This window comes from Microtus pennsylvanicus, chromosome 1 (assembly GCF_037038515.1).
Source record: "Microtus pennsylvanicus isolate mMicPen1 chromosome 1, mMicPen1.hap1, whole genome shotgun sequence".
In the NCBI taxonomy this organism is placed as follows: domain Eukaryota; kingdom Metazoa; phylum Chordata; class Mammalia; order Rodentia; family Cricetidae; genus Microtus; species Microtus pennsylvanicus.
Genome location: NC_134579.1, coordinates 84,963,496 through 84,987,049, shown reverse-complemented (window position 1 = coordinate 84,987,049; position 23,554 = coordinate 84,963,496). Strand labels below are relative to the sequence as shown.

At 37.5% G+C, this 23,554-nt stretch overlaps 1 protein-coding gene across 7 annotated transcripts in view; it reads right to left on the bottom strand.

The window, feature by feature from the left end:
* Window positions 1–23,554, bottom strand: part of N4bp2l2 (NEDD4 binding protein 2 like 2) — a 72,493-nt gene that overhangs the window by 33,201 nt on the left and 15,738 nt on the right. For 4 of the 7 annotated variants that reach the window (XM_075971468.1, XM_075971476.1, XM_075971486.1 and 1 more), the window contains 3 exons: window positions 21,566–21,654; window positions 21,103–21,179; window positions 17,756–17,902 (listed from right to left, as the gene is read on the bottom strand). In XM_075971468.1, the coding sequence (XP_075827583.1) occupies window positions 17,756–17,902; window positions 21,103–21,179; window positions 21,566–21,654 (313 nt within the window). Of the gene's footprint in view, window positions 1–11,057; window positions 11,385–14,838; window positions 17,903–21,102; window positions 21,180–21,565; window positions 21,655–23,554 lie in introns of those variants that run through there. The other 3 variants (XM_075971499.1, XR_012910575.1, XM_075971508.1) reach the window with 3 other exon arrangements.

Below are 23,554 nucleotides of genomic sequence, written 5' to 3'. Positions count from 1 at the left end.
CCCACAAGCGCCTTGTGAACATTCCCAATGACAACCGTCTTACAGTTCCTGAGGCTTGATTCTGTACCTTTCTAAGAGAGCAAATCACACATTTTGGTTTTGCCAAATACAGAAGACATGTTTACACTAGATCGTAGTATATCCTGTTCACACTATACTAGTTCATTTTTGTGACTGGGTTCTTAGCAGATGAGGTCTAATTTTTAAGGACATAATGGCTCTTTTGTTTTTTCAAGACAGGGTTTCTCTGTATAGCCCTAGCTGTCCTCAAACTAGCTCCGTAGACCAGGCTGGCCTTGAACTCAGAGATGGGCTTGCCTGCATCTGCCTCTTGAGTGTGGGGATTAACCACCACCACCCAGGATTGTTGGTTTTTGTTTTGTTTTTCGAGACTGGATTTCTCTGTAGTTTTGGAGCCTGCCCTGGAACTAGCTCTTGTAGACCAGGCTGGCCTTGAACCCACAGAGATCCGCCTGCCTCTGCTGAGTGTTGGGATTAAGGGCTTGGGCCACCACTGCTGGCAGCATTATTATTCTTTAAATGTACATAGAGAGTACTTGTGACTAAAAAAAAAAAACAACTAATGACCATTTAGACTTGAAACAACTTGTTTTTGCTGTTGAGTTCTGTCTTGATACTGATCAGCTGCTGATCAGGGTGGTAGCTGCTGGTGGTTGTGGGACCCATGTCAGTGTCTTAAAATGATAGCACATTGATTGACTCTTCTGTTTAATACATGATGCTGTTTGATAGCATTCGGTTCATGACTTATTTAAAACTTTTGAAGTCTAGCCTCTCAAAGGCCTATTTACCATCTAAATTGATACAATATTCTAAATTGTCTGCTGTTGTCTTACCAATACTCATATTTCTTAAGGAACAAGTCTCTCCCGGAACTTTCCTTTGATGATCTATCCAAAGCAACTGCAACCCCCAACTGTCACATTTTACAGGAGACTGTGGTTAGCCACTTCTTCAAGTTCCTTCTAACTCTAGTTCTCTTGCTATTCCATCACTGGAGATGGAAGTCTACTCCTGAATTTTGTTTCTCCTGTGAATCACAAATGTTCTCAGAGACCTCTTCTGACGAGTCCTTTCCTCCTTTCTGGTTTGCTTTGGTAAGACTCACAAAAGGACTCACTCCTGCAGCTAGAGCCTTGCATGTGTTCCTTTAAAAGTCAGACTTGAAAGCCTGAATTACTCCTTGATTCATGTGCTGTAGAATGGATTTTGAGTAGGCAGGAGGAAAACAATCTCATGTATTTATACCAGGTTTATAGCCAAGGAATGCTCTTTCTCAGCAGGTCACGATGCTGAGCTATTATCAGGTGTGCTGTCATCAAGGCCTGGTGACAGCATAGACAGGGCAGCTTCCGAATGACTAATAGCCCTAGGACTTCTGAATTTAGGAAGCAAGCACTAGGCTCAACGTATAAGTCACCAGTTGCCATCAACCTCAATTACACACTTAGCTTATCAGAGAAGTTCTGAAGCCAGGGCTTCTTCTTCTTTTTTTTGGTTTTTTGACAGGGTTTCTCTGTGGCTTTGGAGCCTGTCCTGGAACTAGCTCTGTAGACCAAGCTGGTCTCGAACTCACAGAGATCCGCCTGCCTCTGCCTCCTGAGTGCTGGGATTAAAGGCATGCTTCTTAATAGCCATAAAGGTTCTATATGGGGGGCTGGAGAGATGGCTCAGTGGTTAAGAGCATTGCTTGCTTTTCCAAAGGTCCTGAGTTGTAATGAGGTCTAGTGCAATTCTTCTGGCCTGCAGGCATCCATGCAGATAGAATATTGTATACATAACAAACAAACAAATAAATAAATAAATAAATGGTTCTATATGGTATCTTCTTCCAATAGAAAACATCTTAATTTACAGGAAAGGTTATTTAGCGTGGCCACTTTCACTCAATACCTTAGCCAGGTTTTCTGGATGATTGGCTACAGCGTCTGGTCAACATTTGCTTCTGTGCCTCCAATTTTGTTAGAGATGGTGTCTTTCTTCAGCCCTTATAAACCAGCCTCTGCTAGCTTCAGACGTTCCATCTGGAGCTACCTCATTCTCTCAGCTTTCACAGAACTTGCCTGTACCTCCCAAGTACTGGGATTAAAAGTGTGTACCACCACTGCCTGGCGTTAAAATTCTTCTTAAAACTTAAAGCATCTTTTATTTTGCAGATTTTAGCCTACTCTGCTTTCTTAATACCTTTCTTAATTATCTCTCATTTTAAAAAATAGAAATTTAACAATTATTTGTGTAATCTTGTGCACATGTGCATGCATGTAGGGGGGATCATGCCAATGGGCAAGTATAGTGGTTTCATTCTGTGGGCTCAAGCTCAGGTTTCAGACTTAGCACCAAGTGCCTTCACCCAGTCTGCCATCTTGCTGGCCATTAGTTTTAATATATAGTAGAAAGTGACAGACTTACCTTTCACTAGAATACCTAAGAAGAACTAGTTTCAAGGATGGAAGAAAGATGAAGTAAAAGATGATAAAAGGAACAGACGTTCAGTGGGCTCAGAATGTACACATACATCAGTGTGCTAAACATCTCTTCTGGGCATAGGTCAAAGCACAACCAACCAATGGTGGTAGCATCATCAAAGATCATGGTTTATCTATCACCTTAACAAAGGGGCTGATGATCAAGTTTAAAATACTGTAAGAAAACCAAATTTTGAACCAGGCGGTGGTGGTGCACATTTTAATCCTTTAAAATTTTAATCCTTTAATTTTAGCACTTGGGAGGTTGAGGCAGGTGGATCTCTAAGTTCAAGGCTAGCCTGGTCTACAGGGCAGGTTCCAGAACAGCTAGGGCAGCTATACACAGAGAAACCCTGTCTCAAAACAGACAAACAAAAAGTGCCAGGTGGTAGTGGCGCTCACCTTTAATTCCAGCACTTGGGAGGCCGAAGCAGAGGTAGGTGGATCTCTGAGTCTGAGGCCAGCCTGCTCTACAGAAAGAGTTTCAAAGCTACACACACCCTGTCTTAAAAAAACAAAAACCAAATAAAACACCCTGCCCCAAATAGAAGTGAGCACATACAGTTGGAAGAAAAAAAAAAAAGACAAATAGCCTCGCTCAATTCATACTAAAAGCAGAATCTGTGAAAGGCACTGAAGTGTTGCACGGTAGAATATGGGACACCTGTGTATTAGTTACTTGTCCATGTTGGTCTGAGAAATGACTGCGGGTAGCCGGGCGATGGTGGCGCACGCCTTTAATCCCAGCACTCGGGAGGCAGAGGCAGGCAGATCTCTGTGAGTTCGAGATCAGCCCGGTCTACAAGAGCTAGTTCCGGGACAGGCACCAAAGCTACAGAGAAACCCTGTCTCGAAAAACCAAAAAATAAAATTAAATAAATAAATAAATAAAATAAATGACTGTGGGTAGAAAACCGTTCATTCCTGCATCAAACTATCAAGGCCTAGGGATGAACCTCTGCAGTAGTGTTTGCCTGACATGCATGAGGCTCTGGATTTGAGCTCCAACATAAAACAAACTAAAGCAAAGCACAGACACTGTTTATTACATGTGTAGCTATGCAATATTATGACACTCTCTCTTTAAGTCTGAGAGACTATTACCTTTGCTGGACCTCACAATATCTTAGGGTCACTTAAGGCTGTTATCCTAATGTGTACTAGTCTGTTTTTAACAAGCCTTTAAGAGAACAAGGTATTAATCAACCTTGCCTTGGATTTTCCATGTAGTCAACTTTTACAATCTAAGATAAAAATAGCTGTAATTTTAAATCGTGTCCATGCCCCTGACCCAGAACAAGGCATGTGTATCATTTGCTTGAAAAGTAACTTCCTAAAATCTACCTATAAAAGTTGAAATGTAGAGACAATGATGTTTGTCATCTGGGGCAAATACTCTGAGGAAGTACTTTTATTTCTTCCCTTAATTCAACACCTATGTGTTATTGCTGTCAGTGTGTTTGATCCATGGAATGCATATTAGCACTGAGTCAGACCTAAAGGATACAAAGACAAGAATGAAACAGTTGCTAGACTAAAAAAACCTTTGTCCTGTAAAGCAGGACTACTCCATGTCTGAGAGCCATCAGGTTCCCACCACATTCATATGTAAGAAGAACCTAACCTTTTTTCTGTTCTCACCACTCACATGAATAATGTGTTCAATAGTTCATGCAAGTCTAGAAACACTGCAGGTAACATTTTAGAACTTAAGTTAGGGCTGGAAAGATGATTCAGATGCTTCATAAGCACAAAGACACTTGAGCTCAACATCCTGAACTCACAGTGTAGAAAACAAAATAACAAACCCAACATGGTGGTGGGTGCTGGCCAAAGGGAGACAGTTCCTAACCGGGGTGCTGTGTTCCAGGCCAGTGAGACTCTGCCTATGGTTTACTATCTCTTCACAGGCCTTCTACATGCAGTCACATTCTCAGTCATGTTGAGGTTGGCCACCATCTAGAGTACAACACTCTGCCCTCTGACCTACCAAAATTTGTCTTTCTCCCATGCAAAATGCATAGGATTCTATCCCAAATAGCCCCCAAATTTTGACCCATTTTATCAACTGTTACATCCAAAATCTCATCTAAATGGCATTAAAATCAGGTATGGCTGGACTCTTGATTCATCTCAAGGCAGAATTCTCCTGCTACAAGTCTGTGAAGCCAGAAAAGTTATCTCCTTCCAAAATTCACAGGGTAAGATAAACATGGGAGAGACATTCCCATTCCAAAAGCAAGAATCAGAAGATGACGGCAAGCCACAATAAGTCCTGCAGTCTGGCAAGGCAAATGCCATTAGATGGTTTATTGGTGATGATGTTTCTGAGACAGGGCCTTTGTAGCCAAGATTGCCCCCCAGCTTCTGATCCTCCTACCCCCACCTCTTGAGTGCTATGATTCAATCTACTACCATGGCCATTATGTGTAAAACTGGGGATGGAACCTAGGGCCTTGGTCACGCTAGGCAAGCAATCTTATCAACTGAGTTTCACCCCTAAGCCCTTAGATTTCTAAGTCTCAGGAACAACCCTCTTTGAGCAAGGCATAATAGATAACACCTATAATCCTAGTACTAGGGAGACTGACGCTGGGTAAGTTTGAGGCTACCCTAGGCTACTTAGCAAGTCTGTTTAAAAGGAAGGAAAATCTTTCTTAGTTCCACACAATATTGTTTGGCCTAATGAGTGGAGCGCCTTTTATGCCCAGGGCAGTAAAACACCTCTTTCACACTAGGAAATGGACTAACTTATACAAGGGCCTGACCCCTCTGATTCTGTGGTAATAATAGTGTCCCTGATGATATGTTCTTGATCCTTCTTTCCCTTTTGATGAAGAATAACAAAACAGTTAGCTTTCTACATCCATCTGTTAGAATCCCCAAACTCTCAAGAGATATCCTTTGTCTCAGTATTGATCCTTAAGCTTCAACTGGCAGCAACCCTCCTAATGTAAGTCCTTCTCTATTCTGGCTTTCACTAGTTTCTGCTAACATGGCTGTCTAAATCCACAAACCATATATATCAGCTAATCTCCTTAGTGAACAAGTATCTAGCCATAACCGGCTGTTGTTTCCAGAACATTCTTTGTAATTTTTTAAATATGATTTGAGTATTTTTCTAAATTTTCAAGTTTTGGTTCTTTTGTGCTTAACAGGTCCTTCCTCAGCTTACCTCTATCACATTTTATCGTAAGCAACTAAAATAAAGAAAAGGCCACACCATATTTTCCTTAGAATTTTCAGCTAAGAAGCTGGCAAAATGATTCAGGAAATAAAGATGCCTGCTACCAACCCGACAATCTGAATTGGATCCTCCGTCCCCACACAGTCAGTGTCAGGTCCAAAGGAAACTTCAATCCCCCAAACTCCAAAAAGCAACCCAAATATCCAGAAACAGGCTCAACCTGAACGACAGGAGAATTTCTGTAGATTAGCTAAAAGCCAGCATTCCCTAGGAATTTGTGAAGCTTGTTCCTGTCTACCTAAAGGAGTCATTTCCCTTACCTATGGCAAAAAGGACATATGGCTACTAGCTTATCAAAGCGCACAGAGACCTCCAGCTCCCTTAGTTTCACAAATGCCTGTTACACATTTTTAAGTCCATGTTAGTAGGATCCTAGCGCTCCTCACCTCCTCCCCTACCCTCAAGTCTCTCCAGGTCACAGGCTTCCCTCCCCCCAGTTACTCACTCTTCCTATAACCCTGTTATTCTCACTGTTTCCTCCCTGCTCTGCTTCTCACACTATTTTCTCTCTATCCCCCACTATTCTCCCCTCTCTGCAGATAGCCCTGGCTCAAAAGTATAGTTACATATTCATCACTTAGGAGTCATTTCTTTTCTTTTTTTGGTTTTTTGGTTTTTCAAGACAGGATTTCTCTGTGTAACCTTGGTTATCCTAGATTTCTCTCTGTAGACCAGGCTGGCCTCAAATTCATAGAGATCCACCTGCCTCTGCTTCCCATGCACCAAGATTAAAGGCGTATGCCACTACCGCCCAGCATGTATACTATTTTCTATAAAACCTAAGAATATAATTTGGGGACTGAAGAAATGGCTCAGTGATTAAGAGCATATACTGTTCTTGCTTGCAATGATCTGACTACCATCCTCTGTGTCTTCATATACTCAGCCTTTGAGTAAGTCTTTGAATCAATTGCCTCTTTAAGGACATAGTCTTACTTACTTATGATACTATTTACAAATGCAGGCACAGTCTGAGCATCAGAGGCTAGAATTTCAATGTATGCACTTAAGAAATCACAGTTCAGCCCAAAACAAGCTGGAATAAGTCAGAATAACTTACTTCCAGTTATTATCTGAATACTGAATAACACTTTTTCCAGCCAACATACTAAATGATCATGCAATGGGAGGGCTGGACAAATACAATAGTTGACTCAGAATTAAAAATAACTGGCAGTTTGGTGGTGTTGCTCACAGGCAAGTGAAGAAGGAAGTGTATATGAGAATGTACAGAAGATGTATTTTGGCACTCATCAACCCTGGACTGTACACATGGGTATGGAAGGGGATATGTATACAGAAACTTTGAGAAAGAGGAGACTGGCTGGTGTATTCAAGTGATGGTAAAGAAAAAGAGAAGACATAAGGTCCGCAATGGATGAGAAAGCAGGATGACATAATCCAGCATCTTAATTACCACATTGTGGTTATCAGACTGTCCTAAGAACAATGGGGGAAACTGGAGTTTTTATTATATTATGAAAAGACTCCTGGCAGGAAAGAGACACAGACAACATGGGTATTCTTTTATAAAAACCTGTGGAACGTTGGCTGTTTAAGAACAGAGTCAGGAGACAGTTTAGGTGGCAAAACTCACAAATCCCTTTTGATGGACTGAAAGTATCAACGGAGACTTTGAGTTTTGCGTTTGCAAAAACCAGTTGCAAGGTAAATTTACACATTCTTCCAGGAAATCCTGGAGACCCAGATTTATTATAGAGACATCATCAGGTTTACAGGAGACTCTCAGGATTTAATAAGGAAAAGTTTGATAATTCAGTACCGATTAGAGGCCAAAAGACAGGTATAAAAATATATATTTGGAAAATATATATATATTTGGGGCCAACACTGTTCATTCCCACAATATAAGCAGCACTGGTTTATATTTTTGTGGATACAGCTATGAACCAAACAAGTTCTTGCAGGCATAGTGGACATGTCTTGAACTCCAGAATTTTAGAGGCAGATCTCTGTTAGTTCCAGGACAACCTGTTCTACACAAGTTCTAGGCCAGCCAGGGCTACATAGTGAAAAACTATTTCAAAACTAAATAATACTTAATAGCATTATGATGACAGGAAAGTGTAAAGAGGAAGGGGGTGGGTCATTTTATTCTAAAATTGGGTCAGGGACTGTCTCTCCTGTAGATGACATTTCATTTGATACCTGAATGTAGCCATAGGAAGAACAGTGATTAGCATTCCCAAGAGATAAAATAGCTAGTGCTTAAAGCATAGACAAGCTGAACATGTCTGAAAAGAACAGTAAGAACAGTACAGACAGTAATATTGTAAATGAAGACTAGTATAAAACAAGGTTAGGGCTGGAGAGATGGCTCAGTGGTTAAGAGCATTGCCTGCTCTTCCAAAGGTCCTGAGTTCAATTCCCAGCAACCACATGGTGGCTCACAACCATCTGTAATGAGGTCTGGTGCCCTCTTCTGACCTGCAGACATACACATGGACAGAATATTGTATACATAATAAATAAATAAATATTTAAAAATAATAAATAAAACAAGGTTAAAAAATGCCAAGAGCAGGACAGCGCTGGCGCACGCCTTTAATCCCAGCAGAGGCAGGCGGATCTTTGTGAGTTCAAGGCCAGCCTGGTCTACAAGAGCTAGTTCCAGGACAGGCTCCAAAGCTCAGAGAAACCCTCTCAAAAAACAAATCAAAACAAACAAACAAACAAAAAAGCCAAGAACCAGATTATGTAGAATTTAAGAGTTTTAACTAATGTGTATGGAGATACATATTCATCACTTACTTCCAAGTCAAGCTCCAAGACACCCCACCCTTAGACTAACTTAGTTGCTGTGTAGATAAAAATTATAGGGTGGCAAAGCAAAAGGCGGGGGGTGCTACATCCAAATGAGAAATAATGAGATCACTGGAGAGGCTAAGAGAAAGAATACAATACTTTCTAGAACTGAAATGCAAGGAATTTGAAAACCAAAGAGTAAGGGCAATAAAAGGCAGCAAAGGAAAATAAGAAACACAATCAAAGATATGAACAGAAGCCACAATGTCAAAAGAAGCATGTAATACATGAAAACATATTGTCCAGCTTATATTTATGTGTGTGACTGTATGTGTACTTGTGAAGGTCAGAAGTCGTCGCCCAGTCCCCTGGAGCTGGAGCTGTTGTGAGGCACCTGATGTGGTGTTGGGAACTACATTCTCATTTTCTGGATGAGGACCAAGCACTTCTAAGCACTAAGCCACCTCTCAAGCTTTAACTGTTTTCATTATAATGGAGGTGGGGTAGGCTGTGTCACAGCACACAAGCCAGGGAACTACATAACAGAGCTGGTTTTCTCTCCACTCTTATAAACTGAGGCCTCAGGCTGGGGCAGAAAGACTTTCTTTACCTGTTGAGTCAGCCCTGCTAAGGTTAAAGATCTTAATGCAAAGACTCAAACTCAAATGCTATAAAATAGCCAAACAAGACAGGCAATGAATAATGCTTATCAATACAAATGAACACACTGGAGACTTCTAAGTCAGTTAAATAAAAGTATGAATGGGTTGAATCAGTGACAAATGAAGAAGAAATGAAGTACAGGTTGTTTATGAGGTTTTCTTAGTTTATACCAAGAAAAAAAAATGAACAGAGATGATTGACTTTGAATGCTGAAGGGAAAATCTCAGACACGTGTGGTTGAAGCTATAGAGTGGAGTAAGACCTGGGAATAACTGTGATTCCTGACAAGGCAGGGGGTAGAACCCACAGTAATGAAAGAGCTACCCTCTACCGAAAAGGAGTGCAGACAGGGTAAATGTGAACTCAGACCAAAGACTCAGTAATAAATTACAATTTGCTACTACAATCATATCCTGTGGACATTTTAAAGAATGCCCTAAAACAAAACAAATAAAAAAACAAAAACAAAAAAAAAGTTAAAGTGGAATTCACTAGCTTGAATCAGTTAAACAATAAACTAGTTATATGCATTTTAAAGATAATTATGTAGACATAAGCATTAGAAACATTCACTCTTCACTGTCACACAAGTTTATGTTCAAACTTCATGCTCTGGGATTCTGGGAGAGGTAGGAGTAGAGAAATTTTTTGGAATTTATACTGAGGGTCACAATCCAGAGTCCTCTGGAAAACTTCTCAAAGTACTCATGATCTTTTAGGTGGATCACTTAAGATTAAAATAGGTACCTTTTTTGTTGATTTGCCTAGGAAGTGCTAAAAACTAGCAATGACTTAAAAGACATAATCAAAAGCAGTATCATTCTCTTCACTGGTATTAGAAGCCTCGATCATAGTTCACAAACATCTCTTGAGACTCCTGGTAACATCAATCAGGAGAACAAGGCTCTGGTATGACACTAGACACACCTTGCAATACCAGATGTGACTGATTACATAACACACTCCTGAAAAGTTGCTCTATTTTGATCAATGATTCCTCCCTATCTGATTGTTTCAGGGAAAAGCCTGGGGCCCAGGTCTCATTCATGTTTACTGACTTCTGTTAAAGAACAAAGCTGTACAGATGCCACAGATACAAAGGAACAAGATCCAAGTGTCTGAGGCACTGAAATTCTTGACAATGCGACAAGCTTCCTTATTTCATTCCACTCTCTACTGGTTTTTGAACAGCAAATAAAAAGGTATGTGTGTGTGTGTGTGGGGGGGAATAATACCATTTTCAACAACTATCCTTAGATATTATTCCTTAGAATTTTAGGATATAATTTTTCACTACTTGTAATTATTCAGAAATGTTAGCCCATTTCTATGCTTGTATTTGACTGGAATATAAATATACTACAACTGCACCTGTAGCCCATGTTGTAATTCACTATTTTCCAAGACCACATGTACCGCTTTCCAGTTTCCTAAGCTAAAAGTAACCATGATCCATTCATAAAACCAATGCCATATCTTCTTTCATTTAGTCTTTCCTACTAAAAGCAAAATCTAAACTACTGTCAATAAATGATAAAAAGCTAACATACTCTTAAGCAATTAAAAAAGAAATGAGACCCAATTCATTAATATTTTTAGTTAAAACAAAGCTAAATACTCAAAGAATTCTTCATTGAATAAACATTTTCCTTATAATTTAATACTACGTAATTTATAAAGTTAACTTAAGATACTGCCTTCTCTATTCTTTAATTTTGGAAAATTAACTTAAAGCATTAAAATGGAGAATGGACGCGATTTTCAGAACACCCACAGTTGATACAGCTAAGACAGTAGGCAGGCATACCAGAAAAATAACAGCATGTATAAATAATGTTGACCTATTTTAGGAAATGCTGTCTGAAAATTAAGCACGAATAAAAACCCAATTTATGTAATTCAATAATCCATTTATTGAATACTACAAATTTCAAATGTGAATTAAAATAAGAAATGTAAAAATGTTAAACATTAAAACACAACAGTAAATATGAACATATTTTTAAAACTATGAATATTTTTATATTAATATATAATTTGTATAAAACATTTAAACATTAAATGGTATAAATTCTCTATTTTCAATCTTGACTTTTCAAAAACTGAATTCTAAATAACTACTTACAGATCATCATTCAACTTGACTGAAACCTCAACATAGCTTCTAGTCCTGTGGAAAGTACTGTAAAGATGCACCAAATTCTTCACCGGAATGTCTCTGTCTTGAAAAAAAATAGCTAAATCGGAAAGAGGACTGTGTGGTTAAAGATATGAGATACAGTCCTCCCTAGATATGAATTTTCCCATCTTTACTAGAGAAATTTGTAGAATAAATCATTTAACTTAAGCCCATATTAGGACTGTGGCTCAATAGTGACAGGCATTGAACTGACATTAGTTATTTACACAAATGTTAGTATGCTGAGGCCTGCAGTTCTGGAGGAAGCTTTAACATTCTGTAACAGTGAACTCTGCAACATTAGTCTGTAACTACAACCTATCAACTGCAATCTCCCAGCACTGCAATTTGTTATTGAAAAATTTCCCCTTAAGATCTACACATCAAATTATTATACCATTATCTCAATCAAAGAGTATCACAACAATGGATTTTTTTTTAAAAAAAAATAAGCCTTTACAATAATCATTTCATATCAAAATTGTTCTAACCCATAGGGTCAAAGAGAGTAACTGCTGAGGTGTGGCCAGAGGTGAAGTTCATGCAGACATGGAGTTCAGTGGAACAGGGGAAGGAAAAAGCAGCTACATTGTTTTGTAAGGACTTACCCATCATCCTCACTAAGAATGTCATGCAGTTACAGGAAGATTGCTGAGCAGAAAACAGAAGAAAAGGAAAGCACATACAGAAAGACTACATGAAAAAAAAGAAACATGACTTTAAAGACCGTTAAGAAAAAAGAAAAAGAAACTATAAGCCTTTATGAAACAAATTTTCCTTCATTTTGATATACAAAAACCAAACAAAACAAACCAGAGTACTCAATGACAAGTGAGGATGGTATAATTATAATTATTAGCTGTGATGAATTCATTTACCCTAACAGTAAAACTTTAATTTTAGATTTTCCATATGAAAATACAAGTAAGACTACAATACTGCTCCCCTCCAGGAAAAAACAAAAACCAAACCAGCCTTTTAGCAAACTCTACTAAATGCAAAAACAACTGTAACCACAAATACATTGAGAGAACAACCCAGGAGTTCTCTAAAACTTCTCAATCTTCCCCTTTAGTTTACAAAAGGTGCTTTAGCTTTAAAACAAGCAAGAAAAAAGTTATTAAACGCTAGACCATGCCTCTAATCCTAGCACTCAGGATCAGAGGCTGCCCGAGCTCTTGAGTTCGAGGCCAGCCTGGTCTACAGAGCAAGTTCCAGAACAGCCAGAGCTACACAGAGAAACCCTGTGTCTCTGAAAGCCAAACAACAACAACAACAAAACCAAAACAAACAAACAAAAACAAAAAAGAGCAAGAGAGCTAGAACAATACCCTCAACACAAGGTTGTCAGTTACCAACAAACAGGAGTAATGCTGGTTAATGTGATTCTGTCTAGTTCTAAGATTAGGGCCTACACTATGGCTGGGACCAAACTACATAAAATATTTTGTTTTTAAGTACAGTTTCCTGAAGTTAACAAACCAAGTGCTCAGAGGTATATTATGTATATAATCATTGAAATATTTACTACACTTGAAATGTGGCAGTATTACTAGTACGAGATATTTGAAGAAAAACAGATTATTCCTAATAAAAATGGCTAAAACTTCCAATAATGTCTAAAAATAATCTAAAATTAAAAATTTCCAATCAAAGGAAGAATGATGATCGCTTGCCTGTAACCTCAGCACTTGGGAGGTGGCAGCAGGAAGGATCTGAGTTTAAGTTTTAAGGTCATCCTCAGCTATGCAATGAGTTTGAAGCCAGCACAGGCCATAGGCTACAGGAAACTTGTTTTGTTTTTTGTTTTTTTAAAGAAAGGAGAAGAATCACTCTCTTTACTGCAACGATCTTTTCCAAGAATCATCTCAGGGGCTTGCAAGATGGCTCAGTGGGTAAAAACAGTTGCCAACAAGCTCAACTACCTGAGTTTGATCCTAGACACTCCCATGATGGGAGAACCTATTCTTCCAAGCAGTCCTCTGACCTCCATGAGTGCAATGGCACACGTCACACACATGCTGGCATGATTAAAAAATGCAAAAACAAACAAACCACTAAGAGTTATTTATGACACAATATCCTTTTTCCCCTGCATAACCTGACAGTGATAATGTATTAAGAATTTCCATAAAGAGACTGTTCTAAATCATCATTTACACACATATTCCATTCACTATAATCTAGACACTGTCAGTTATAATCATTCTTCCACAAGTTTTTAAAGATTAGAGGCACACAATACTTACATACCTATCAATGTTTACTCTGAAATTTACAAAGCATGTGAAATTTTTTTTTAGGCTTAAAATAGTCAACAATTTGGAAATCAGAGAAATGGCTCAGTGGTTAAGAGTACTGGTTGCACTCAAAAAGGACCAGATTCAGTTCCTAGCATCCACATGGCAGCTCACAGGATCTAACATCCTCTTCTGACATCCTTAGGTATTGCATGCATCGTGCACATATATACATGAAGGCAAAACACTCACAAACATGACAATTTGAATCAACTAAAATGAAATCTATCTAACCATTGTTTTTTACAAAAACAAGCAAATAACAACAACAACCAAAAAACCCCAATAGACACAGATAAGCACTAATGGCTCTTCTACAACGTATTTCAACAAATCTAGCGCCTTATCACCCAGAGGCTAAAGAAAAAAATCTGGCATGTATACAAAGCTATTGTTTTAATGGTACCTTAATTTTTAAAAAAAAATGTTATGCCAATTTTTTTTTTTGTTTGGAGACATAGTCACACTGGAACTTGCTATGCAGATCAGGTTAGCCTTGAACTCAAAGATATCAGCTGCTGGTGCTGGGGTCAAAGATGTACATCACCACACCCAGCATGCCAACATTATTCTGTAAAAACAGCCATCTCCAGCAGTGTATTTGTCAACTACCTAACTTTAATTTAGTTTTTCTCCCAGTGAACAAAAATATAGCTAATAAATGTAATAGAAAAATATTCATAAATTGTGTAACCCATAAAACTTTAAAATTACTAACAATCTATATTTTATATTATCACTGAATTATCTCTTCTGGATGACCATAGTATCAAAATGAAACTAATTCTTTTCCAGAACTCTACTGTAATGCATCACTGTATGAGGAATAAAGATTAACAACAGCTGTAACTTTAGCCCTTCTCAGTTAAAGGATTCATGTCGGTATACATTTATATACCAATGAACTAAGAAGTAAACACAGAGCTCTAGAGACTACTAATGACGGTAACAACTAATGGTATTTCCCCAACAATCCAAATGGGTAACAACACACTATTCATTTATCTTTACTTAGAAAATTAGCTTCTGACAGGTTTGTAATAAAAATCTGAATAAAATATGAACACTTCAAAGAAAAATTAGACGCTATAAATTTCATTTGAAATTATGAATCCTTTAAAAATTAACCAATATGTAAAACTAGAAGAGTTCAATAATCTATATTAGAGATAAGCAAACTTCAAGTACCTAAATCAATTATCACTTCAACAACAAACCCAATTATTTTATTTTAAATTTACTTTTAAACAGATAAATATATGAAACAATCAATGTTTTCTTTAAAGGGGGGAATAATGGTAATAAAACTTCCCACTTGAAAAGCAGAGCCAAAGTTCAACTTGATGGCTTTACTAACAAAATTATAACGAAGATAATCATAAACGTGTTCATCAATTAGGTAGTCATTTTTACTCAAAGGCTAAAAACAAAACAAAATCCCAAGAAGTTCTTATTTCTTCTTACAGAATTAGAATAGAAGCTGAGTGACACATCTTAAATACAGTGACTAATGGCTACACACTGTTTGCAATGGAAACCATACTACAGTAACATGTGGCACTAGAGGCATCAAAATTACATTCAAATTTTTTAAAAAATGCTAAGATTAACAGGTAAATTTTATACTTTTATTAGCTTTTAGCACCCAATAATTACTTGATGTTATTATCTTTTATTCCACAGTAACTCATTATTGTTATTTTTTTTAAATGAGGCACAATGCTTGGAAGAACTATTAAGTAATTTTCTATCTTTAAAAAGTCTTTGAGAATGCCCATTTTCCCTGATTCAAAAAGAATTCACAATTTTAAAAATTACACAGCAATGATTAATGATCTCTAAATGATTATTAATTCCCAAAATACACAAAGATAAAAATTGAGTCTGTAAAAGAAATCTAGAAATGTACCTATTCATAGTTTGTCTCTCCCAAAGGCCTGCCTCTACTTCCCAAGTGCTGGGATCAAAGGCATGCACCACCACCACCACTGGCTCAAATGAAGCTCCTTCAATCCTGTGTGCATTAGGACATCTATGTGTGTGAGTACAGGAGCACACAGAGACTAGCGGTGTTGGGGTCCCTGGAATTGGAGTTACAGGTGCTTATGAGCCACTTTTTATGGGTGCTGGGAATCAACTGGGTCCTTTGGAAGAGCAACTCTCAAATTCTAAATAAAGTTTCTTCCTTTCTTCTGCTTCTTTTTTTTTTTTTTTTTTTGAGGCAGGGTTTCTTTACACTAAGTAAAGTCTCTTAGAGACATAGCATCCAACAGTTGCTTCACCTATCCCTAAGTTAACCTTTTAGTGTGGTTTTCAAACTGGGCTAATTTAAATAATATACTGGAAAACAACAAAAACCCAAATTAAAAAGCAATCTTATGTCAAAAAGATATGCATAATGTGTCTGTGTATATACATACACACAGAACATGTGTTAGTGTATTCCTACTACAAGTTTACTTAGGATGAACAAATATATACAAACACATACACATGTGCTGAACAAAGTAAGAAGCTATGTCAGATCTCCTCAAATATCAACAGCTCAAAGCGGGGCAAGTAAAGAGCAGCCATCACAATCTTAGTCACTAATGACAACATGATTAAAAGACCTAGCTGACAATACTTTATCTAGTTTTCAGTCTCACAACTTGCAAAAAACAGCAAGAGGTTTCAAAATAACAGACAAAGATTACATGACTTAAAATAGGCTATTTAGGAAAAAATTTAAGAGTCATGATGCATTAACATGCAAAGCACACACAGGATCAAGATAAATTAATTTTTGAAATTACATTGTAATTATCTGGAATTTTTCTTAGAAAAATAAACCAGAGATTAAAGAAACATTTTCTACAACTGGAAAAAAATATATTCTAGTAAGAAGTGGTGAAGTTACTTGTACTGCTCAATAGGCACAGACTATGCAAAGCTGTGTTTGAAGATGGAAATGACTTACAAGAATCAAAAATGAAGTAGTGCATCAAAATTTTTAATTTCTAAAAAAAGGAATATAATCTAATAAAGGAAGCTACTCAGTAAAGAAACATAGCTGGCTCCACAAAAAGAACTGGAACCAGGAGAAATAATACTGCACAGGACAAATGACCAGTGCTAAGCAACCACCCCCAATCTTTTTTCTTTTTTTGAGGCAGGGTTTCTCTGTCCTGGAACTCACTCTAGATCAGGTTGGCCTCAAACTCACAGAGATCCACCTGCCTCTGCCTGCTGAGTGCTGGGATTAAAGGTGAGTACCACCACTGCCACCAAAATATTAATATTTTTATGCCAGAATTATATTGCATCAAATTTAACAACAGCAAAAAAACTGAATTGTCAGAATTGTCTGACAGGCTTTTTAAACTATATGACTTGCCTTGCCTCTAGTCTTCCTAAAACTCCAAGTAGGAATACGTGCATAAATAATTTGATTATGTGAGCCCAGAGTGCAAAGAGCCTCCCACCGTTGTCCTCTCCCTGTAGAAAAAGGGGTCTGAATGTAAATAGATGACCCACAAGATGATTAATATCCCTACTGCCTAACATTTGCTGGGAAATTGAACTACGCGAGATGCTAATTATGGCTTAGAGCTAATGTTGTCACACTTATGAATTAGTTGAAACATAATCCACTAGCATGCCAAATTAAAGTAATCAACTATAAAGTATTGTATAAAAAGCTAGTATTTCTGTATATTTAGGGTAATGATGGGAAAATGTTGGTTTTTATTAAAATTTAAAGTATGAACTATTAAAAAAGCAGTTCAACAATATTTAAAATAGATAATTAGTTTAAAATTCAGTTTTAGAAAAAAATCCTAGTTCCCTTTTCATTGTAGTATTCACAATAACCAAAAGTATTATCACAAAAGATTATAAAAACGTTTAAAATACAATTTTATGCAATTTTTATTTGTACTTTAGGATCTAAACAACTGAAGGGAACACTCTTGTAGAGCAACATAAGAGTGGTTTTCTTCTTATTTGAAGCTATTCAAAATGAAGACAGGCTCACTACTTTGTTCTCAAAGTAATCAGCATGTCAGCTAGCCAGACAACTTAAGAGCTATCGGTGACAGGTGCTTGACCCTGTGAGTCTAGAGAGCCTCCCCACCTCGGCTCCTCCGGGAGAGGGAGGGGTCTTTGTATGCTTTTCTGTGATGGTTCCACTGAATTCATCACAATAGAGATGGACATTTGAAATTCATAACGATCCAACATCTGAGCAATCTTCTTCCGAGACACACCATGTTTATTCCTCCTACCAAAAACAAAAAAGAAAGAAATCGATCTTAAATCTTTTTTTTTTTAAAAGAAAATATGGGTTTAGAGATTCAGCTATTTTACAGTTAATGAATAAAGTCTAAATGGTATTTTATAAACATGAGAAGACATACTTTGTTTGCTCTTGCTTTATACAAGAAGATTCATTATACAAGAAGATTTATACAAAGTGAAGTGATTACAGCTTCTTACAGAAATACTGAAAACATTAGGTATATAGTGAAATAGAAGATGTTTACTTTTTTTTCTTCTTTTCTGGGTTTCATTACAGGGTTTCTCTGTGAAACAGCTCTGGAACTCATTCTGTAGGTCAGGCTGGCCTTGAACTCACAGAGACCCACCTGCCTCTGCCTCCTAAATGCTGAGATTAAAGGTGTGCGCCACTATGTCCAGCTTTTCCTGCTGTACTCTAAGATTTTATATAACCAGTACCTTATTACTAGAAATATAATAGGATGTTCATTGAAAAATTAGATATAAAGAATAGACATGATTTTTATTTATATATGCACATGAAAGTTGAAAAAGGCAAAATTAAACCATAATATTAAAAAAAAAACTACATGGTAAAACTTTCAAAAATAGAAGCAGTAAAAGATTATCAGGTTAAAAAACAACCAAAATCAAAACCACCCTCCCCAAAAGACTCATAAAACTGCTGCTGAGGGGCCAATCACATTCTCACAAAGGTGACAGCAAAGTATGTGTGTCATGTAAAGACCCTGTTCAGTTTTAGTTTCCCTAGTGCTGGGATTATAGGCATGTGTCACCAAGTACAGCTCTTCCTATACTTTTCTTTCTATGAGTTTGGGACAAGAAAAGTTATTTAAAAACTGTTCTTGACACTCAGGCCTTTGGACAGTTTATTTATTCTCATTGTTTTCTATAATATGACTCTGCCAGACTACAAGACAACACACAGGAACAGGCTTTATATTCGTGGCATTGTTCTTACTTTACTAACTCATTTTTCCTAGAAATAGGCCATAAAAAAATCCAATTTTCTAATCTGATATTTTACACTTAAAAGTGTAAAATATAACAACAACAGAGACAGAAGGGAAAAATAGAACAGATTCAAGGTTAAAAATTGGCAGGAAATGGGCTAGGGGAATTTATCACTGTTAGATCCCTATTATGCCATGCTTGAAACCCTGGGTTCAATCCCAAGCACAAAAAATAAAATATGACTAAATCCACAAGATGCCAAATTCAGTGATTTGATTCTACCCAATTCTTCCAAAATTCAAATTATGCCACATACCAGTTAAAATAAAGTGGTCTGTTAACTTACATTAAAAAATTACTTCAGTGGCCATGGTGGTGGACATTTAGAAGGTAGGGAGGGGTAGGTGGATCATTGTGTTTGAGGCTAGCCTGGTCTACATAGTGAGTTTCAGGACAGCCAAAGCTGCATAGTGAGAACCTGTTTCAAACAGAACAAAGCAAGCAAGCAAGCAAACAAATTATTAAGTTACAAGTCGTCTCTCAAACGTAAATGAAGCCATAACTACAGGACAATTTAATCACTCAGCCACTTATATACCACGATTCAACTATCTTTAGCTTTAAATTTCCAATTAAGGACCAGATAGTCACGGCTGTTACACAGAGAAATGCTGTCTCGAAAAACAAAAACAAAAAAATTTCCATCTTGAGTGTAACATGCATGGCTTGGTAGGCAAACAATGCCATTCAGATATTACCATCATATAGCACAAAAATCATAAAGAGTAGTCAAAGAAATGAAAGATGGGGAAATAAGTGATTTGGGCCCTACACACAGAATAGCCTGAGAACGCCGGACGATGGTGGTGCAAGTCTTTAATTCCAGCACTCGGGAGGCAGAGGCAGGCGGATCTCTGTGAGTTCGAGACCAGCCTGGTCTACAAGAGCTAGTTCCAGGACAGGCTCCAAAGCCACAGAGAAACCCTGTCTCGAAAAACCAAAAAAAAAAAAGAGAACAGCCTGAAAACTAAGGATGCGGGCAGAACGTGATTACAGTGTGCACACTAGGGCTCTATCAACAGCACGAGAAAATAAAAACAGTTTAAGCAGGAAGGGGCAAACTTTGATGGAAGATAAAGAGTGAAAAAGTCAGTTTAAAAAGGGAGTGGCTCTGGGAGATGGTGGCGCACACCTTTAATCCCAGCACTTGGGAGGCAGAGGCAGATGGATCTCTGTGAGTTCGAGGCCAGCCTGGTTATAACAGCTAGTTCCAGGACAGGCTCCAAAGCCACAGAGAAACCCTGTCTTGAAAAACCAAAAAAAAAAAAAAAGGGGGGGGGGAGTGGCATTTATATAATTCTATGAGTAAACTCAAATCACTGAATTGTCTATTTCAAATGGGTAAGTTGTAAGCTATATGAATGATATACCTCAACAAAATTATTACTGAAAAGGAAGTGAACCAAAATAGGGGAAGAAGAGTGACAAGACAAGTAGTGGTGAAGGAAAGAAAGGGCACTGGTGAACAGCAAAGAACCAAAGAACCAGGTTCCAAGTCCCCATCCAGTCTCTCACAAGGCCCTCATTCTGAAGTCTAGAAAGATCCGAAGAGTACTTGCCTAGCATATATCAAACTCTGGACTTATTTTCTCAATACGATATAAACAAAACAAAACAAAACCTCCAAACAACTCAGAAACAAACTCACAAACCCTAAATCTTCCTGGCAGGAAACCATCCATTCAGAAGCCAGTGCAGCAGACATATTAAGATGTCTGAAATGACATACTGCCACATACTCCAATGGGATAATAAACAAGCTAAATGCATCACATTACCACCTGGGGGGAGAAAAAGGCATTCCCACACACTGCGATTCCAAGGCTCTTGGGATGGAATTATAGAAAGATGAAAACACAAGACAAAAGCTGGTGAGGGGCCTCCAATACGGACATGATGTGGGATGAGGGAGAAGCTCTAATGTCACATCACCCCAGTCAATAAACTTAATAAAGGAATTCACATTAAGAAAAAGAACCAAGCACATTTAGTAAAAGATAGTTATGAATTTTGACAAGGCAAAGCTCTTCAAAAACTTGTTCCTCTTAAAAAAAAAAAACAGCCCCTGCTCAAAACTGACAAGATGACAAGCAAAGCCAGAAAAAAAACAAACACACAAAGACAAATTAAAGAAACAAGATAAGAATTCAATAAAAATGAGGCTCTTACTTTTCTAATTCTTCAGGATCAAACTTCCACCAAGTTTCCGGTTCATGAAACTCTACTCTGTATCCTTTTCCTATGGCCTACATCGGGGGAGAAGACAAAACCCGGAGAAGATTTTTAAGAAAAAGAAGGCACACAGATATAAGTTTCATCTGACAACAGGAAGGGCACTCAACCAAGAAAAATATTTCTTGGTAAAATGTGGCTTAGAAAAATGTTAAGACTATGTAATAGAAAGAATTCCAATTACTATCTTCAAGTTCAGGAGTAACTAAGAAGAAGAACACATTCAACCATCATAAACACCATTCCCAATTTTTAAGCTAAAAAAAAAAAAAAACCAACCCAACAAAACTATTTAGAAAACAAGGGGAAAATGTCAATAATAAAGATCAAATAGACCAAAATTTCAGAATACAAAAGAAAGTTAAGAATAAAATGACAAAACTTGCATGTCATTATTTACCATTTCCACATATGGTTTCATTTCCCAGGCTTGTGTATTAGTGTTGTCTATTATAACTGGAGATCTCCCCTGATCAATAGCTTGTTTTGCTGAAATAAAAACAAATAAAATTTAAATATTTGGTATCAAGAAATACATCTTTTTGTTTAAAACAAAAATTGTAGTATCTTTTCAGTAAGTGCCACGAAAAACAAGACATACACCAGACATAAAATACAAGATATTTTCTGCTGGAAGCTGGTTGTAACAAAACAAACAATCAAACCCCAATAAATTGAAAAAACACATCTTGAAACTTGTTTGTTCACTTACAGCTAATGAAGCTTTCAGTCTAGACCCAATTTTCATTAACAGGAAATATAGATGATAAATGACATAATACAAGAAGCAAAGATTTGCTTACACAGAAAGAAAATTTTAAATGAAAAGTTAACAAAACACTGAGGCAATAAGGATAATCTCTTATAGGTCAAAACAGTAAGTTTTTCTGTAATATAAAAATTATAAAAAAAAATAAAAAAAATTATGTGAGCTGGGCGGTGGTGGCGCATGCCTTTAATCCCAGCACTCGGGAGGCAGAGGCAGGCGGATCTCTGTGAGTTCGAGGCCAGCCTGGTCTACAAGAGCTAGTTCCAGGACAGGAACCAAAAGCTACGGAGAAACCCTGTCTTGAAAATAAAAAAAAAAAAAAATTATGTGAGAGAAAACTTGCAAGCCTAAAAACCCAAGCCCATTCCCTAGAACCTTCATTAAAAAGCAGGGGTAATGGTACACACTTACAGTTTCAGAACTCTTATAACAAGATGGAGGCAGAGATAGGAAAACAAGTCTAAACCTTACAGTTCAGCTAGCCCAGAGTACAGTGCAGCGACAGAAACAAGGGAGACTCTGCCTCAAAACAAGATGGAAGGAGAGAATCACTCCTGAAAAAGCTGTTCTTCAATCTATATACACTGGGCACAAATGTACCTGCCCTCACACACACAAACATATACACAATAAATAAAGATGGGGAGAGAGAACTTTAAGTGATGTTTTTGAATATTAGTATAAAAGAAAGGCATTACCCACAAGTAAAATTTCATATATCAAGTAGCTCAATACCACAGTCCAGCTAGTTTTTGGAGACTTCCTAGAATCATAATTCTCAAATATGTGACTGACGAGAATGCAACCTGAACTCTACCCCAGAGTCATCTCTTGACCATGAGGGAAGAATTCCCTCACAGTGAGCCATTTGTTAATGACAGCAGCATATGTATACCTCTGGGATATTAGAAAAGAAAATTAACTTCAGAAAAATGATCAAAGTTGAGTGCAAAGATGGAAAGTTTTTCAATATACAGGATTCAAACCACTAAATTCAACATAATGAAATGATGCATGTCCAACCTGGATTTCATGGACCACGTGTGGCTGAGAATCGTCAGGGCTTGTGGCTCAATTCAAAATTTTAAACTCACTTAAAAAACCATGAGATTTACTTTTTGCAAGTTTGGTGTTTTGTTTTGTTAACTAGACTGAACATTGCAGAGAACAGGGTTGTGCTGCAGTGTCAAAGGATTGGATGTACCTGTTTATGCTGTGAAGGGGGAATGTCCCCATGGGCTCACATATTCGAACAATCAATCCCCTACTGGTAGTAACACCATTCTGGAAGGCTGAGGTACAGTTATGAGGTGGGGCAAGGCTGGAGGAAATGGGTCCTTTAACTTCTACAGTAGATACTCTTTGACCAGCTGCATTGTGTTCCTGTGAGGCCTTCCCTGCCACGTATCCCTTCTTAAACTGTGAGCCAAAATAAGACTGTTTTTAAATTGCTTCGTGCTTGGTATTGGGTCTCAGCACCAAGGAGTACCTTATTGAAGGTACGTTTAAGAATGGCAGATCCTAGAGACTAGTTAATACTTTACTCACTCAACCATGTTATCAACCCAAAAGTATGTTCTTTTTTCTTCTTAAATGATTTATTTTATTTTATGTGCGTTT